The sequence below is a fragment of the Oncorhynchus tshawytscha genome, linkage group LG19 (genome assembly GCF_018296145.1).
Source record: "Oncorhynchus tshawytscha isolate Ot180627B linkage group LG19, Otsh_v2.0, whole genome shotgun sequence".
Taxonomy (NCBI): Eukaryota; Metazoa; Chordata; class Actinopteri; order Salmoniformes; family Salmonidae; genus Oncorhynchus; species Oncorhynchus tshawytscha.
Window position 1 is genome coordinate 58,815,589 of NC_056447.1, and position 17,920 is coordinate 58,833,508.

At 43.7% G+C, this 17,920-nt stretch overlaps 1 protein-coding gene across 1 annotated transcript; it reads right to left on the reverse strand.

Moving 5' to 3' along the window:
- Positions 1-4,631: 4,631 nt before the first annotated feature.
- lg19h15orf61 (linkage group 19 C15orf61 homolog) lies at positions 4,632-6,100 on the reverse strand. Its single transcript, XM_024380372.2, has 2 exons — positions 5,317-6,100; positions 4,632-5,024 (listed from the first exon to the last, which is right to left on the reverse strand). The coding sequence occupies exons 1-2, from the start codon at positions 5,672-5,674 to the stop codon at positions 4,900-4,902; spliced, it is 483 nt and encodes a 160-aa protein (XP_024236140.1). The 5' UTR covers positions 5,675-6,100; the 3' UTR covers positions 4,632-4,899.
- Positions 6,101-17,920: the final 11,820 nt, after the last annotated feature.

Consider the following 17,920-nt stretch of genomic DNA (forward strand, 5'->3'; position numbering starts at 1 on the left):
TAGGAACAGTGGGTTAACTGGCCTGGGAACAGTGGGTTAACTGGCCTAGGAACAGTGGGTTAACTGGCCTAGGAACAGTGGGTTAACTGGCCTAGGAACAGTGGGTTAACTGCCTGTTCAGGGGCAGAACAACAGCTTTTTAGATCATGATCATTAGAAAGCAAATTACAGACTCCACTTTAAATCTGCATATTTCTCCAAAGCTCAGTTGTCAATGGAGACGCTCAAGTGTTTTAGTACTATATCTCTTGACACAATGATGAAAATAATCATGGCCTCTAAACCTTCAAGCTGCATACTGGACCCAATTCCAACTAAACTACTGAAAGAGCTACTTCCTGTGCTTGGACCTCCTATGTTGAACATAAAAAATGGTTCCCTATCCTCAGGATGTGAACCAAACTCACTAAAAGTGGCAGCAATAATGCCTCTACTAAAAATAAAAAAACCTTGACCCGGAAAATAAAAAACTATCAAATCTTCCATTCCTCTCAAAAAAAAATCAAAAGCTGTTGCGCAGCAAATAATGGAATGTATACGAAATGCTTCAGTCATATTAAGCATCTCCTGACCCCTCCTGTCTCAGCCTCCAGTATTTATGCTGCAGTAGTTTGTGTCAGGGGGCTAGGGTCAGTTTGTTATATCTGGAGTATTTCTTCTGTCTTATCCGGTGTCCTGTGTGAATTTAAGTATGCTCTCTCTAATTCTCTCTTTCTTTCTCTCTCTCGGAGGACCTGAGCCCTAGGCCCATGCCTCAGGACTACCTGGCATGAGGACTCCTTGCTGTCCCCAGTCCACCTGACCGTGCTGCTGCTCCAGTTTCAACTGTTCAGCACCTGAGGTGCTACTCTGCAAATCGGATGCAGTCTATCACAGTGCCATCCGTTTTGCCACCAAAGCCCCATATACGACCCACCACTGCGACCTGTATGCGCTCGTTGGCTGGTCCTCGCTACATATTCGCCGCCAAACCCACTAGCTCCAGGTCATATATAAGTCTTTGCTAGGTAAAGCTCCGCCTTACCTCAGCTCACTGGTCACAATAACAACACCCACCCGTAGCACGCGCTCCAGCAGGTATATCTCACTGGTCATCCCCAAAGCCAACACCTCTTTTGGCCGCCTTTCCTTCCAGTTCTCTGCTTTTTAATTTTTTTTATTTCACCTTTATTTAACCAGGTAGGCTAGTTGAGAACAAGTTCTCATTTGCAACTGCGACCTGGCCAAGATAAAGAATAGCAGTGTGAACAGACAACACAGAGTTACACATGGAGTAAACAATTAACAAGTCAATAACACAGTAGAAAACAAAGGGGGGAGTCTATATACATTGTGTGCAAAAGGCATGAGGAGGTAGGCGAATAATTACAATTTTGCAGATTAACACTGGAGTGATAAATGATCAGATGGTCATGTACAGGTAGAGATATTGGTGTGCAAAAGAGCAGAAAAGTAAATAAATAAAAACAGTATGGGGATGAGGTAGGTAAAAATGGGTGGGCTATTTACCGATAGACTACGTACAGCTGCAGCGATCGGTTAGCTGCTCAGATAGCAGATGTTTGAAGTTGGTGAGGGAGATAAAAGTCTCCAACTTCAGCGATTTTTGCAATTCGTTCCAGTCACAGGCAGCAGAGAACTGTAACGAAAGGTGGCCAAATGATGTGTTGGCTTTAGGGATGATCAGTGAGATACACCTGCTGGAGTGCGTGCTACGGATGGGTGTTGCCATCGTGACCAGTGAACTGAGATAAGGTGGAGCTTTACCTAGCATGGACTTGTAGATGACCTGGAGCCAGTAGGTCTGGCGACGAATATGTAGTGAGGGCCAGCCGACTAGAGCATACAAGTCGCAGTGGTGGGTGGTATAAGGTGCTTTAGTGACAAAACGGATGGCACTGTGATAAACTGTGATAAACTGCATCCAGTTTGCTGAGTAGAGTGTTGGAAGCAATTTTGTAGATGACATCGCTGAAGTCGAGGATCGGTAGGATAGTCAGTTTTACTAGGGTAAGTTTGGCGGCGTGAGTGAAGGAGGCTTTGTTGCGGAATAGAAAGCAGACTCTTGATTTGATTTTCGATTGGAGATGTTTGATATGAGTCTGGAAGGAGAGTTTTCAGTCTAGCCAGACACCTAGGTACTTATAGATGTCCACATATTCAAGGTCGGAACCATCCAGGGTGGTGATGCTGGTCAGGCGTGCGGGTGCAGGCAGCGAACGTTTGAAAAGCATGCATTTGGTTTTACTAGCGTTTAAGAGCAGTTGGAGGCCACGGAAGGAGTGTTGTATGGCATTGAAGCTCGTTTGGAGGTTAGATAGCACAGTGTCCAAGGACGGACCGGAAGTATATAGAATGGTGTCATCTGCGTAGAGGTGGATCAGGGAATCGCCCGCAGCAAGAGCAACATCATTGATATATACAGAGAAAAGAGTCGGCCCGAGGATTGAACCCTGTGGCACCCCCATAGAGACTGCCAGAGGACCGGACAGCATGCCCTCCGATTTGACACACTGAACTCTGTCTGCAAAGTAATTGGTGAACCAGGCAAGGCAGTCATCCGAAAAACCGAGGCTACTGAGTCTGCCGATAAGAATATGGTGATTGACAGAGTCGAAAGCCTTGGCAAGGTTGATGAAGACGGCTGCACAGTACTGTCTTTTATTGATGGCGGTTATGATATCATTTAGTACCTTGAAAGTACCCGTTTAGTACCTTGAAATGCAAAAATCACTGAAGTTGGAGACTTATATCTCTCTCATTATCTTCAAGCATCGGCTGTCAGAGCAGCTTAATATAATAATAATAATAAATTACATTTGTAAAGCACTTTTCATTATACAGAATAATCTCAAAGTGCATTAAATACATTTAAAAACAAAAGCTTACCGATCGATGTACCTGTGCACAGCCAATCTGTAAATAGCCCATCCAACCAACTACCTACCTCATCCCCATATTTGTTTTTTCTGCTCTTTGCACAACAGTATCTCTACTTGCACATCCTCATCTGCACATCTATCACTCCATGTTAATTGCTAAATTGTAATTACGTCGCCACTATGGCCTATTTATTGCCTTATCTCCTTACTTAATGTGCACACGCTGTATAAAGATTTTATATTGTGTTATTGACTGTACGTTTGATTATTCCATGTGTAACTCTGTGTTGTTGTTTTTGTCGCACTGCTTTGCTTTATCTTGGCCAGGTCGCAGTTGTAAATGGTTAAATAAAGGTAAAATATGTTTTAAAAAGTCTGGTTTTAGATCCCATCATATCACTGAGACTGCACTCATGAAGGCGGTGAATTAAATTTTAATGGCTTCGGACTGTTCTGCTCTGTATCTGTCCTCAAAATTGCCTACCCTAGAAGCCTTTGTTTCAGACATAAGGAAGTGGATGGAGGTAAATGTTTTACTTTTAAACTTGGACAAAACAGAGGTTCTAGGTCCCAAGAAACAAAGATGTCTACTGTTGGATCTGACAATTAATCTTGATGGTTGTACAGTCGTCTCAAATAAAACTGTGAAGGACCTCGGTGTTACTCTGGACCCGGATCTCTTTTGACAGACAGCTTTTTTCCATCTATGTAACATTGCATCTCAACATCAACTCTTCAGATGAGACTGTGTGAATCAGGCCTCCATGGTCAAATTGCTGCAAAGAAACCACTACTAAAGGACACCAATAAGAAGAGACTAACTTGGGCCAAGAAACACGAGAAATGGAGTTTAGACCGGTGGAAATCTGTCCTTTGGTCTGATGAGTCCAAATTTGAGATTTTTGGTTCCAAATGCCGTGTCTTTGTGAGACGCAGAATAGGTGAACGGATGATCTCCGCATGTGTGGTTCCCACCGTGAAGCATGGAGGAGGAGGTATGAGGAGGGGCTTTGCTGGTGACACTGATTTATTTAGAATTAAAGGCACACTTAACCAGTATGGCTAACACAGCATTCTGCAGCGATACACCATCCTATCTGGTTTTTCAACAGGACAATGACCCAACACACCTCCAGGCTGTGTAAGGGCTATTTGACCAAGAAGGAGCGTGATGGGAGTGCTGCGTCAGATGACCTGGCCTCCACAATCACCCGACCTCAACCCAATTGAGATGGTTTGGGATGAGTGGGAAAGTGAAGGAAAATCAGCCAACAAGTGCTCAGCATGTGGGAACTACTTCAAGACTGTTGGAAAAGCATTCCAGGTGAAGCTGGTTGAGAATGCCAAGCGTGTGCAAAGCTGTCATCAAGGCAAAGGGTGGCTATAAAATATATTCTGATTTGTTTAACACTTTTTTTGGTTACTACATGATTCCATATGTGTTATTTCATAGTTTTGATGTCTTCACTATTATTCTACAATGTAGAAAGGAGTCAAAATAAAGAAAAACCCTTGAATGAGTAGGTGTCCCCAAACTTTTGACTGGTACTGTATATTTACACTTTTTTTAATAGGGGATTGGAAATTCTACAGACGACAATTACATTGATGGACGCCACAATCTATATGCAATATTAAAGCTGAAGCCCCCCCCCCCCCAAAAAATAGGAATCTGATGAACATTACAGAAGACAAGTTCATCGGGAGCAGAGTTGATGCAGTATAACAAATCATCACTGGAGACGTCTATTTCAATTATTTGCAGATTTATTCCCTAATATTTACAATTTTAAGGGATTGAAATCATTATGGCAGAACAGTCTTGGGGAGCATTCCCCTTCAGGCGTTTTACAGCTGTCCACTGCCCTGTGGTGCTGAAATATCAGGTCGTATTAGGATTTGCTTGTTGTCACCACAGGCACAGTTCAATCTAAACAGGACAGTTCAAATGTCTCAATTCAGTGCACGATATTAACACTGAAAATAAACTAGCTTCCAAGCACATAAATAGATCGTTTTAATAGTGTGTGTCTTTCTCTTTGAAGGCAAAATATACAGTGACAGGTCCAGCACTAGTCTGTACAGTCTCTGTAGCTGTTATTACCATCAGACAGCCCATGCCATAGGCGAAACACGGGATACCTGCAAGACAGGGGAAGAAAACATGGAACAATTAAATGTGCTTTGTGTTGCACTCTGCTTGCAGTAGAATGTACAGTTTAAGGTCTATAGTGTGACATGCTTACGGTTCATGACATGTACAATTCTGGGACAACAAAAAAACATACATGATGAGAATAAGAAGTTATTCTCGAAATGAGGGGAAACAACTAGTTAACGGTCTACTAAATCAATATGAATCATGTGAAGGCCAGGTTGAGGTTCAAGAGACACTATTAAATACTAGTCTCCCCTTGGCTTTTTTCCCACTGACCTAGATTGATGACTTTTAACATGCTGAAAAACGTGTCTTCGTAGTCTAAGTTCTGTGCTGGTGCTTTGGAACAGTGGTACTTGATAAAGGGGAAACACCCCGTCCTCAGTATCTGGTAATTGGCTCCCTGTACCGTCCAGTTGAAGTTGGACCTCCCGAACTGGTCGTTATTGACGACGCTGTAGCGGACACAGAAGGAGGTCCAGGGAGGGAGGTTCCGCTGGAGCAGGTGACATGTCAACACCTCCGAAGCTGCGGGACGCGGCCGTCCTTTCGTCCGCAGTGCGCTCGGAAACAGAGCGACTTTGAGGAATATGTTGTGTATCCGCCGGAGTACTTCTTTCATGCTATGGATCATAGCTTATTGATTGGCAGGTAGTTTTACCAGTAAAATGGCTAGCTTATGACACCAGTATAATGTTAGTGCAGAGGGGATAAAGTGTGGACGTTGTTCAAAGCACAAATACCTTCTAATTTGTGTCTTATTCATTAATGTCATGTTTTATAAGCAATGTCACTTGCTAGCTATGAAGCTAGCTGTAAAGACCAACACGCCAACTAGTTATCTAGCTCTGTTAGAGTTCAACACAGGAGTACGAGCCGAACAGATCTGTGTATTATTTGGCAAACAGTCTCCTCTTAAGCGCAAGACAGCATGCTCCATAAAATGTCATCTCAAGTCCGTTGTTGTTCATTCAAACCTTTTTATCGATCAACTTTTAACCCACCGTCGTAACTAAACCGGAAACGTGTTCCGTCCGTCTAGCAACACAGCACATCAAACTGTAGTTCCTAGCTGAAGTCTGCGCTTTCCCCCATAGTGATCTAAATAGAGCGCTCTTTACATTAAATTTATATTTTGATCTATAATAACGTTTGTATCTTCTTAATAACTTGAGTTATTCTAAATAAATACAGCTTGATCTTTCATACTGTAGCCTAGTGGTTAGAGCGTTGGGTCAGTAACCAAAAGGTTGCTGGATCAAATCCCAAGCTGACATGGTAAAATCTGTCATTCTGCCCCTGAACAAGGCAGCACTGTTCCCCGTAGGCCGTCATTGTAAGTAATAATTTGTTCTAACTGACTTGCCTAGTTAAATAAAGGTTCAATTTTAAAAGCCTAAACATAAATCACACAGTAACACACTATACAATATAGCTACAACCTCTGGAAGGTAAGGTATACCATCCCTGGTCTTGATTCTGGACCGTCATTCCCTGGTCCCTGGGCTTTATTCTGGACTGTCATTCCCTGGTCACTGGGCTTTATTATGGACTGTCATTCCCTGGTCCCTGTGCTTTATTCTGGACTGTCATTCCCAGGTCCCTGTGCTTTATTCTAGACTGTCATTCCCAGGTCCCTGGGCTTTATTCTGGACTGGCATTCCCTGGTCCATGGGCTTTATTCTGGACTGGCATTCCCTGGTCTCTGGGCTTTATTCTGGACTGGCATTCCCTGGTCTCTGGGCTTTATTCTGGACTGGCATTCCCTGGGCTTTATTCTAGACTGTCATTCCCTGGTCCCTGGGCTTTATTCTGGACTGTCATTCCCTGGTCTCTGGGCTTTATTCTGGACTGTCAGTCCCTGGTCCCTGGGCTTTATTATGGACTGTCATTCCCAACACATCTTCTATGTCCCTAATCTGGTCCTGCAGTGGATACAGCTTCATAACTCAGGAATACACTGAACATTCACTTCACTGTTAAGTTGTTCATCAAGTCATAATAGGACTCTAATATCATAACACCACACATTGGCTGTAACTTCTTTTTGAGATTGTTAGCTCATTAAAAGCGTACCTTAAAATGGAACTGACACGATTTTAGAAACATGAAATCTGTTAATATACACCTCCAGGAAGTAAATTACAATTCAAAAAAATAAATTCTGTCAAGTGACCACTTAGATACACTACCGTTCAAAAGTTTGTGGTCACTTAGAAATGTCCTTATTTTGTCCATTAAAATAACATCAAATTGATCAGAAATACAGTGTAGACATTGTTCATGTTGTAAATGACTATTGTAGCTGGAAACAGCAGATTTTTTATGGAATATCTACATTAAATGTTTTATTTTACCAAGCAAGTAGACAGAGAATACGTTCTCATTTACAGTAACGACCTGGGGAATAGTTAGAGGGCAGAGGAGGGGGATGAATGAGCCAATTGTAAGCGTACAGAGGCCTATTATCAGCAACCATCACTCCTGTGTTCCAATGGCACGTTGTGTTAGCTAATCCCCCAGTGCTCTCTCCCTCTCTGTGTGGGTGCATCTGATTGTGTGATTGGAGTCAAGTGTGCTGGAGGCAGAGCAGATCCCCACCAGCTGCAACCTGTTTCATAATCAAGGCCTCTACAAATACTCAGCCCTGCCACTTCCACGCTGCCAGATCGTTCCTGCTGCTCAGGCAGTCTGTTTTTGTTGTTGCCTTTTGTTCCTGCTTAGATCTTGTTTTTGTGTTATGCCTGTTTTCCCTTGCCTGACGCTTGCTGTCCTGTCCGCTACAGTTCTGCCCGCTCTGACTTTGGTCCGTCTCCAGTCCCACATCTCGTCAGTCCTGCTACTCTGTCCTGAACCCCCCCCAACTCCACTGCGTCCTTGGATTCCTATCCGGACCTGCTAGCCCAGTCCCAACTCCCCTCGCTCCAGCCTCAGCCTCTGGACCTGCTAGCCCAGTCCCACTCCCCTCGCTCCAGCTCTCCCTCTAGCCCAGTCCCAACTCCCCTCGCTCCAGCCTCAGCCTCTGGACCTGCTAGCCCAGTCCCAACTCCCCTCGCTCCAGCCTCAGCCTCTGGACCTGCTAGCCCAGTCCCAACTCCCCTCGCTCTCCAGCCTCAGCCTCTGGACCTGCCAGCCCAGTCCCGACTCCCCTCACTCCAGCCTCAGCCTCTGGACCTGCTAGCCCAGTCCCGACTCCCCTCGCTCCAGCCTCAGCCTCTGGACCTGCTAGCCCAGTCCCAACTCCCCTCGCTCCAGCCTCAGCCTCTGGACCTGCTAGCCCAGTCCCAACTCCCCTCGCTCCAGCCTCAGCCTCTGCACCGGGCTTCCTGTAACCCGCCCGAGCTTCCCCTGGCCTGCACCCCATCATACCCCTGTGTTTCAATAAATATCTTGGTTACCTCATCCCAGTCTCCTCGTCTGAGTCTGCTCTTGCGTTCACCTGTTCCGCTCAGCGTGACAAATAACGGTGTTTGGGGACTATGTGGGATTGTAATAATGGTGTTTAGGGACTGTGTGTTGTGTATTGATATTCTAGTTTGTCCCTTTAGGGCACCTGTAACACACATTGGAATGCTTGTAATGTTTTTCCTGTAAAACGCATTAAACAATGCCCATGTTAGTTTCTACTCCCGTCTCATGTCATGTCCTTATATTAGTTGTGTAAGTAATACAATGTGGGATTGTAATAAGGGTGTTTTAGGGGCTATGTGGGTTTAGTGAACATAAGGAGCACTGGGTAGCAGGGGCATGTGGGTTAACTGTTGGGCCTTCCATAATTAATTGGTGCCAGATACTAAGTGTGATTCTACTCTGAGGCAAACACAGGCAGCAGCAGCAGGGTCGAGGGCCAGCTAGCAGAACACAGGCAGCAGCAGGGTCGTGAGCCAGCTAGCAGAACACAGGCAGCAGCAGGGCAGAGCCAGCTAGCAGAACACAGGCAGCAGCAGGGTCGTGAGCCAGCTAGCAGAACACAGGCAGCAGCAGGGTCGTGAGCCAGCTAGCAGAACACAGGCAGCAGCAGGGTCTTGAGCCAGCTAGCAGAACACCGGTAGAGGGTCGTGGGCCAGCTAGCAGAACACCGGTAGAGGGTCGTGGGCCAGCAGCAGGCAGCAGCAGGGTCGTGGGCCAGCTAGCAGAACACAGGCAGTAGCAGGGTCATGGGCCAGCTAGCAGAACACAGACAGAAGCCAGCAGGCAGTAGCAGGGTCCAGCTAGCAGAACACAGACAGCAGGGTCATGGGCCAGCTAGCAGAACACCGGTAGCAGGGTCGTGGGCCAGCTAGCAGAACAGAACACAGGCAGTAGCAGGGTCATGGGCCAGCTAGCAGAACACAGACAGCAGGGTCGTGAGCCAGCTAGCAGAACACAGACAGCAGGTTTGAGGGCCAGCTAGCAGAACACAGGCAGCAGCATATAAGTCCGTGTGCTTCAGACCCAGTTTAAGATCAGAAGTCGTTGTGATGGCCGTGTGCTTCCACTTGTCAGAGCCCATCTCCTCAGACTCCTCACACAACAATAATCAAAGATAGCCTTTTGAACACAATAAAAGTCTGTCTGTCCAGCAGATTTAATTGTTTGTAATATCCAGCGGTCTCTAATGACGGGCCAGTTCTACAGACATCATCACGTTGTGGAGCGACTAGTATGAGATAAAACGCTGCTCAGTCAGTCAGTCAGTCAGTCACACACACACACAGTAAATTAATGTTTGATATAATAACAGCAGTTGCGGATTACCGAGTGTAAACTGCTCTGTGGGCTCTAATAGAGAGTGTAAACTGCTCTGTGGGCTCTAATAGAGAGTGTAAACTGCTCTGTGGTCAATTTCTAAATTACATTTTCAATTTGTTTCTCTAAGTACACCTTGTACAGCTGTTTCACAGGGAGCTATAGGAACACAAAATGACATGCCAGGTCTACTTAGTTTCATTGTAAGTCATGGGCCAATGCTGAACAACATCTTACTGAAGTAAGTTGTGCTGTGGAGGAGGATGGACCCTTCTTCCTCATTGTAAATTCCAGCATTGCTTTGTTAGAGAAAAGGAAGGTGCACGTTTTATTATGGTACAACACTATCATCAACAGTTAGATGTTATTTTTAAGGTGTAAACCTCAATAGGCCTCTCTGCAGCCTCCCTCTCTGCAGCCTCCCTCTCTGTGGCAGCTGACTGTCTTCATACTCCTGTAATGAAAATTAACAATGTTGGTGTTGTACTCCAACCCATTATGAAACATCTGTATATAGTGTTCTACTCTAAACCCATTATGAGGCGGCAGGGCACCATCGGTAACTGGCAGAAGGCTCCACCAGACAGATGACACCATCGGTAACTGGCAGAAGGCTCCACCAGACAGATGACACCATCGGTAACTGGCAGAAGGCTCCACCAGACAGATGACACCATCGGTAACTGGCAGAAGGCTCCACCAGACAGATGACACCATCGGTAACTGGCAGAAGGCTCCACCAGACAGATGACACCATCGGTAACTGGCAGAAGGCTCCACCAGACAGATGACACCATCGGTAACTGGCAGAAGGCTCCACCAGACAGATGACACCATCAGTAACTGGCAGAAGGCTCCACCAGACAGATTTACACCGTCACTATCTGGTAGAAGAGGAAGAAGATTAGACAGTTAACTTTACCCAGAAAAGTGCCCCACCTCATTTGAATTTTGTTTTTACAACAGTGTGCAGGCCAAATCACTATTTTTCAAATATATAACTCTTAGTCACCTTAAAATAGATTATGATGTCTGAAAGACAACTAAGAATCTGAAAATCAGTGTGCCAAGCTGTGTCTAAGATGGATGGGTGGGGGCGTCACTGAGGTACCACTGGCAAAAGAGATGCCTTCAGCAATAGGTTGACCACCTGTTTTGACTGAGGGCCATCTCTTCAGCCTCTGTGAGTTGTGGTGGACCCCCACGTGTTTTGACTGAGGGCCATCTCTTCAGCCTCTGTGAGTTGTGGTGGACCCCCACGTGTTTTGACTGAGGGACATCTCTTCAGCCTCTGTGAGTTGTTGTGGTGGACCCCCACGTGTTTTGACTGAGGGACATCTCTTCAGCCTCTGTGGTCCTCAGATTTTTTTTCTATTCGCTATAATGGAGGTCAAATTTGGAAACTTGTATGTACAGTGCCTTACAGAAGTATTCATCCCCCTTGGCGTTTTTCCTATTTTGTTGCATTACAACATGTAATTGAAATGGATTTTTATTTCACGTAATGGACATACACAAAATAGTCCAAATTGATGAAATGAAAAACAATTACATTATTTTACAAGTTAACAGAAGTGGTGTGTGTATGTATTCACCCCTTTGCTATGAAGCCCCTAAATAATATCTGGTGCAACCAATTACCTTCAGAAGTCACATCATTAGTTAAATAAAGTCCACCTGTGTGCAAACTAAGTGTCACATGACCTCTCATATATATATATACACACACACACCTGTTCTGAAAGACCCCAGAGTCTGCAACACCACCAAGCAGCACCATGAAGACCAAGGAGATCTCCAAACAGGTCAGGGACAAAGTTGTGGAGAAGTATAGATCATGGTTGGGTTAAAGAAAAATATCAGAAACTTTGAACCACCCACGGAGCACCATTAAATCCATTATTAAAAAATGGAAAGAATATGGCACCACAACAAACCTGCCAAATTTTTTAAAACATTGAACTTCTATTCTACCACCCCAGGTGGTAAGGGTAGGCAACAACATCTCCTCCCCGCTGATCCTCAACACTGGGGCCCCACAAGGGTGCGTTCTGAGCCCTCTCCTGTACTCCCTGTTCACCCACGACTGCGTGGCCATGCACGCCTCCAACTCAATCATCAAGTTTGCGGACGACACAACAGTGGTAGGCTTGATTACCAACAACGACGAGACGGCCTACAGGGAGGAGGTGAGGGCCCTCGGAGTGTGGTGTCAGGAAAATAACCTCACACTCAACGTCAACAAAACTAAGGAGATGATTGTGGACTTCAGGAAACAGCAGAGGGAACACCCCCATCCACATCGATGGAACAGTAGTGGAGAGGGTAGCAAGTTAAGTTCCTCGGCATACACATCACAGACAAACTGAATTGGTCCACTCACACAGACAGCATCGTGAGGAAGGCGCAGCAGCACCTCTTCAACCTCAGGAGGCTGAAGAAATTCGGCTTGTCACCAAAAGCACTCAAACTTCTACAGATGCACAATCGAGAGCATCCTGGCGGGCTGTATCACCGCCTGGTATGGCAACTGCACCGCCCTCAACCGTAAGGCTCTCCAGAGGGTAGTGAGGTCTGCACAACGCATCACCGGGGGCAAACTACCTGCCCTCCAGGACACCTACACCACCCGATGCTACAGGAAGGCCATAAAGATCATCAAGGACACCAACCACCCGAGCCACTGCCTGTTCACCCCGCTGCCATCCAGAAGGCGAGGTCAGTACAGGTGCATCAAAGCTGGGACCGAGAGACTGAAAAACAGCTTCTATCTCAAGGCCATCAGACTGTTAAACAGCCACCACTAACATTGAGTGGCTACTGCCAACACACTGTCAATGACACTGACTCTACTCCAGCCACTTTAATCATGGGAATTGATGGGAAATGATGTAAATATATCACTAGCCACTTTAAACAATGCTACCTTATATAATGTTACTTACCCTACATTGTTCATCTCATATGCATACGTTGATACTGTACTCTATATCATCGACTGCATCCTTTGTAATACATGCATCACTAGCCACTTTAACTATGCCACTTGGTTTACATACTTATCTCATATGTATATACTGTACTCGATATCATCTACTGTATCTTGCCTATGCTGCTCTGTACCATCACTCATTCATATATCCTTATGTACATATTCTTTATCCCCTTACACTGTGTATGACAGTAGTTTTTTTTGGAATGTTAGTTAGATTACTTGTTCGTTATTACTGCATTGTCGGAACTAGAAGCACAAGCATTTCGCTACACTCGCATTAACATCTGCTAACCATGTGTATGTGACAAATAAAATTTGATTTGATTTGATTTGATTTGATTTGATTTATTGGAGGTATTGTATCGAATCTTTTCCACGATCTGCTGCTACTCTGTTGTACTCCACTCAATATTTATTTTTGGCTTAACTACACTGCTTGTAATGACTATATGCTGTCTTCTTATACATGTACCACCTAATAGGATTTAGTTTTATTTTGTGTATGTGTGAGTTAAGTTTTGTTTTGTCCTCTAAATTGGTCATCCCATTCAACAGTACAATGAATGTCATTGTTAGTATTGCTGTCTTTATTTGATTTCTTATTGTAAAATAAACATATTATAAATAATAAAAAAAACCTGCCAAGAGAGGGACGCCCACCAAATCTCAGAGACCAGGCAAGGAGGGCATTAAATCACAGAGGCAACAAAGAGACCAAAGATGACCCTAATGGAGCTGCAACCTCCATAGAGGAGATGGGAGTATCTGTCCGTAGGACCACTTTAAGCCGTACACTCCACAGAGCTGGGCTTTAGTGAAGTGTGGCCAGAAAAAAGCCATTGCTTAACATCATTAGGATAGGGGGCAGTATTTTCCATTCCGGATGAAAAGCGTGCCCAAAGTAAACTAGGAGTAAGCTAGGATATGCATATAATTGGTAGATTTAGATAGAAACTTTAGAGTGTGTTCTAAAACTGTTAAGATGATGTCTTTGAGTGTAACCGAACTTATTTGGCAGGCGAAACTCAGAGGACAAACCATCCAGGAAAAAATAAATTTCAGTTCACTGTGTTTTCTATTAGTTTCTATGGGAAACTAGATTTATGAGGCACCTGGTTGCAGTTCCTATGGCTTCCACTAGATGTCAACAGTCTTTAGAAATTGGTTGATGTTTTTCCTTTGAGAAATGAAGAAGTAGGGCTGTTCAGACTGAGTGTCAAGCCAAGTGGACTCTTCTGTGTGGCGCACGTGAACTGGAGCTCGCTCCACGTTGTTTTTATCCGTTATTGAACACAGTATATTCAGTCTTACATTTTATCGATTATTTACATTTTAGGATATCTAAGGTTGGATTAGGAAAGTTGTTTGAAATGTTTGAACCTTGTTTACAGGTAACCTATTAGATACTTTTTTGGGCGAGTTGGAACCGGTGTATTTCTGAATCAAACGCACCAAATAAATTGACATTTTGGGGATATAAAGAAATAATTTATCGAACAAAAAGGACCATTTGATGTTTCTGGGACATTTGAGTGCCAACAGAAGAAGATCTTCAAAGGTAATGCATTTATTATTGTCACGCCCTGACCTTATAGAGACAACAAAAGGCTCTCTTTGGTTTGGTCAGGGTGTGATTTGGGTGGGCAATCTATGTTCTGATTTCTATGTTTTGTGTTTCTATGTTTTGGCCGGGTATGGTTCTCAAATCAGGGACAGCTGTCTGTCATTGTCTCTGATGGGGCAGACTTTTTTCCTTTGGGTATTTGTGGGTAATTATTTTTGTTAGTGGCGCTATAGCCCTCGTAAGCTTCACGGTCGTTTCTTTGTTTCTTGTTTTGTTGGCGACATTTTACAAAATCAAATCAAATGTACGCTCACCACGCTGTGCTTTGGTCCACTACTTCAGACGTCCGTTATATCACTATTTCTGACTTTTGTGCCGCACCTGCCTGGTTGAAATGCTTTTTATGTGTTGGTATGCGGGGCCTCAGATAATCGCATGGTTTGCTTTCGCCGTAAAGCCTTTTTGAAATCTGGCGGCTGGATTAACAAGAAGTTAAACTTTATTTTGATGTATTGCACTTGTGATTTTATGAAAGTTAAATATTTATAGTATTTTCTTAGGGCTGAAATCCCATTAACGGGATCGATATGACAGCCAGTGAAAGTGCAGGGTGCCAAATTCAAAACAGAAATCTCATAATTAAAATTCCTCAAGCATACAAGTATCTTATACCATTTTAAAAGGTAATCTTGTTGTTAATCCCACCACAGTGTCCGATTTCAAATAGGCTTTACAGCAAAAGCACCACAAACAATTGTTAGGTCAGAGCCACGTCACAGAAAAACCCAGCCATTTTTCCAGCCAAAGAGTGGAGTCACAAAAATCATAAATAGAGAATTAATCACTAACCTTTGATGATCTTCATCAGATGACACTCATAGGACTTCATGTTACACAATACATGTATGTTTCGTTCGATAAAGTTTGCGTTATGTTCAGTAGTTACAAAAACAGTGATTTTGCAGAGAGCCACATCAAGTTACAGAAATACTCATTATAAATGTTGATGAAAATACAAGTGTTATACATGGAAATATAGACACACTTCTCCTGTATCAGATTTCATAAAAGCTTAACGGAAAAAGCAAACCATGCAATAATCTGAGTACGGCGCTCAGAGACCCAACAAGCCAAAAAGATATCCACCATATTGTGCAGTCAACAGAAGTCAGAAATAACATTATAAATATTCACTTACCTTTGATGATCATCAGAATGCACTCCCAGGAATCCCAGTTCCACAATAAATGTTTGATTTGTTCAATAATGTCCATTTAGCTACTTTTGTTAGCGCGTTTGGTAAACAAAATCAACTCATGAAGCGCGTTCACTAGTTGTAGACAAAATGACAAAACGTTCCGTTACAGTCCGTAGAAACATGTCAAATTATGTATAGAATCAACCTTTAGGATGTTTTTAACATAAATCTTCAATAAGTTTCCAACCGGAGAATTCCTTTGTCTGTAGAAAAGCAATGGAACGGGAGCTACCTCATGTGAATGCGCGTGACCAGCTCGTGGCTGCTGGCAGACCTCTGACTCATTCCCCTCTCATTCAGCCCCCCTTCACAGTAGAAGCCTCAAGTTTCTAAAGGCGGTTGACATCTAGTGGAAGCCTTAGGAAGTGCAACATGACCAATATCCCACTTTATCTTCAATAGGGGCTGAGTTGAAAATCGACCAACCTGAGATTTCCCACTTCCTGGTTGGATTTTTTTCTCAGGTTTTTGCCTGCCATATGATTTCTGTTTAACTCACAGACATCATTCAAAAAGTTTTAGAAACTTCAGAGTGTTTTTTTATCCAAATATACTAATATTGTGCATATATTAGCAACTGGGACTGAGGAGCAGGCAGTTTACTCTGGGTACCTTATTCATCCAAGCCACTCAATACTGCTCCCAGCCATAAGAAGTTAAATATTTATAGTAGCGGACGCTAGCGTCCCACTGATCCGAAAGAAGTTAAAGGGAAAGAAATTGCAAACACGTTTGGTGTTCGCCAAAAGGCATGTGGGAGACTCCCCAAACATATGGAAGAAGGTACTCTGGTCAGATTAGACTAAAATTGAGCTTTTTGGCCATCAAGAAAACGCTGTCTGGCACAAACCCAACACCTCACCCTGAGAACACCATCCCCACAGTGAAGCATGGTGGTGGCAGCATCATGCTATGGAGATGTTTTTCCATCGGCAGGGACTGGGAAACTGATCAGAATTGAAGGAAAGATGGATGGCGCTGAATACAGGGAAATTATTGAGGGAAACCTGTTTCAGTCTTCCAGATATTTGAGACTGGGACAGAGGTCCACTTTACTGCAGGACAATGACCCTAAGCATACTGCTAAAGCAACACTCGAGTGGTTTAAGGGGAAACATTTAAATGTTTTAGTTAAAGCCCAGACCTCAATCAAATTGAGAATCTGTGGTATGACTTAAAGTTTGCTGTACACCAGCGGAACCCATCCAACTTGAAGGAGCTGGAGAAGTTTTGCCTTGAAGAATGGGAAAAGATCCCAGTGGCTAGATGTGCCAAGCTTATAGAGACATACCCCAAGAGACTGTCAGCTGTAATTGGGGGGGGATAATTATGCACGCTCAAGTTGTTCTTTCGTCTTATTTCGTGTTTGTTTCAGAATAAAACATATTTTGCATCTTCAGTGGTAGGCATATTGTGTAAATCAAATGAAAAACACACACACACACACACCCCCCCCAATGTAAAATCTATTTTAATTCCAGGTTGTAAGGCAACAAAATAGGAAAAATACTTTTGCAAGCCACTGTATAAAAGCATTTAGGTGTTACTTTCAAATAGACAATATTATATAATGCCAGTGTTGGGATGGCTGAAAAATGTACTTTTCTTTTTTGCCTCAAATTTCACAAACTACTTAAATATATCACATGTTGAATGTAGCCACTGAATGTTGTTTAATTAGGAAGGGTAAGCTAAACATCACAATAGCTTGTAATGAAATTATACCTTGTTTTGAAGTATATTTTTATATTTCATCTTCAGTTGCTGCCAAGAATGTTTTGTGTCTGTTGGATTGCACCTGCATAAATATATAAATAAATACATAAATATATAAATATATAAATATAAATATACATACATACATACATACATACATACATACATACATACATACATACATACATACATACATACATACATACATACATACATACACACACAAATGTTGAATGTTCTCTCTCTCGGAGGACCTGAGCCCTAGGACCTGAGCTCCAGGACTACCTGACATGATGACTCCTTGCTGTCCCCAGTCCACCTGGCCATGCTGCTGTTCCAGTTTCAACTGAAGCCCTAGGACCATGCCCCAGGACTACCTGACATGATGACTCCTTGCTGTCCCCAGTCCACCTGGCCATGCTGCTGCTCCAGTTTCAACTTCCACCTGACTGTGCTGCTGCTCCAGTTTCAACTGTTCTGCCTTATTATTATTGACCATGCTGGTCATTTATGAACATTTGAACATCTTGGCCATGTTCTGTTATAATCTCCACCCGGCACAGCCAGAAGAGGACTGGCCACCCCACATAGCCTGGTTCCTCTCTAGGTTTCTTCCTAG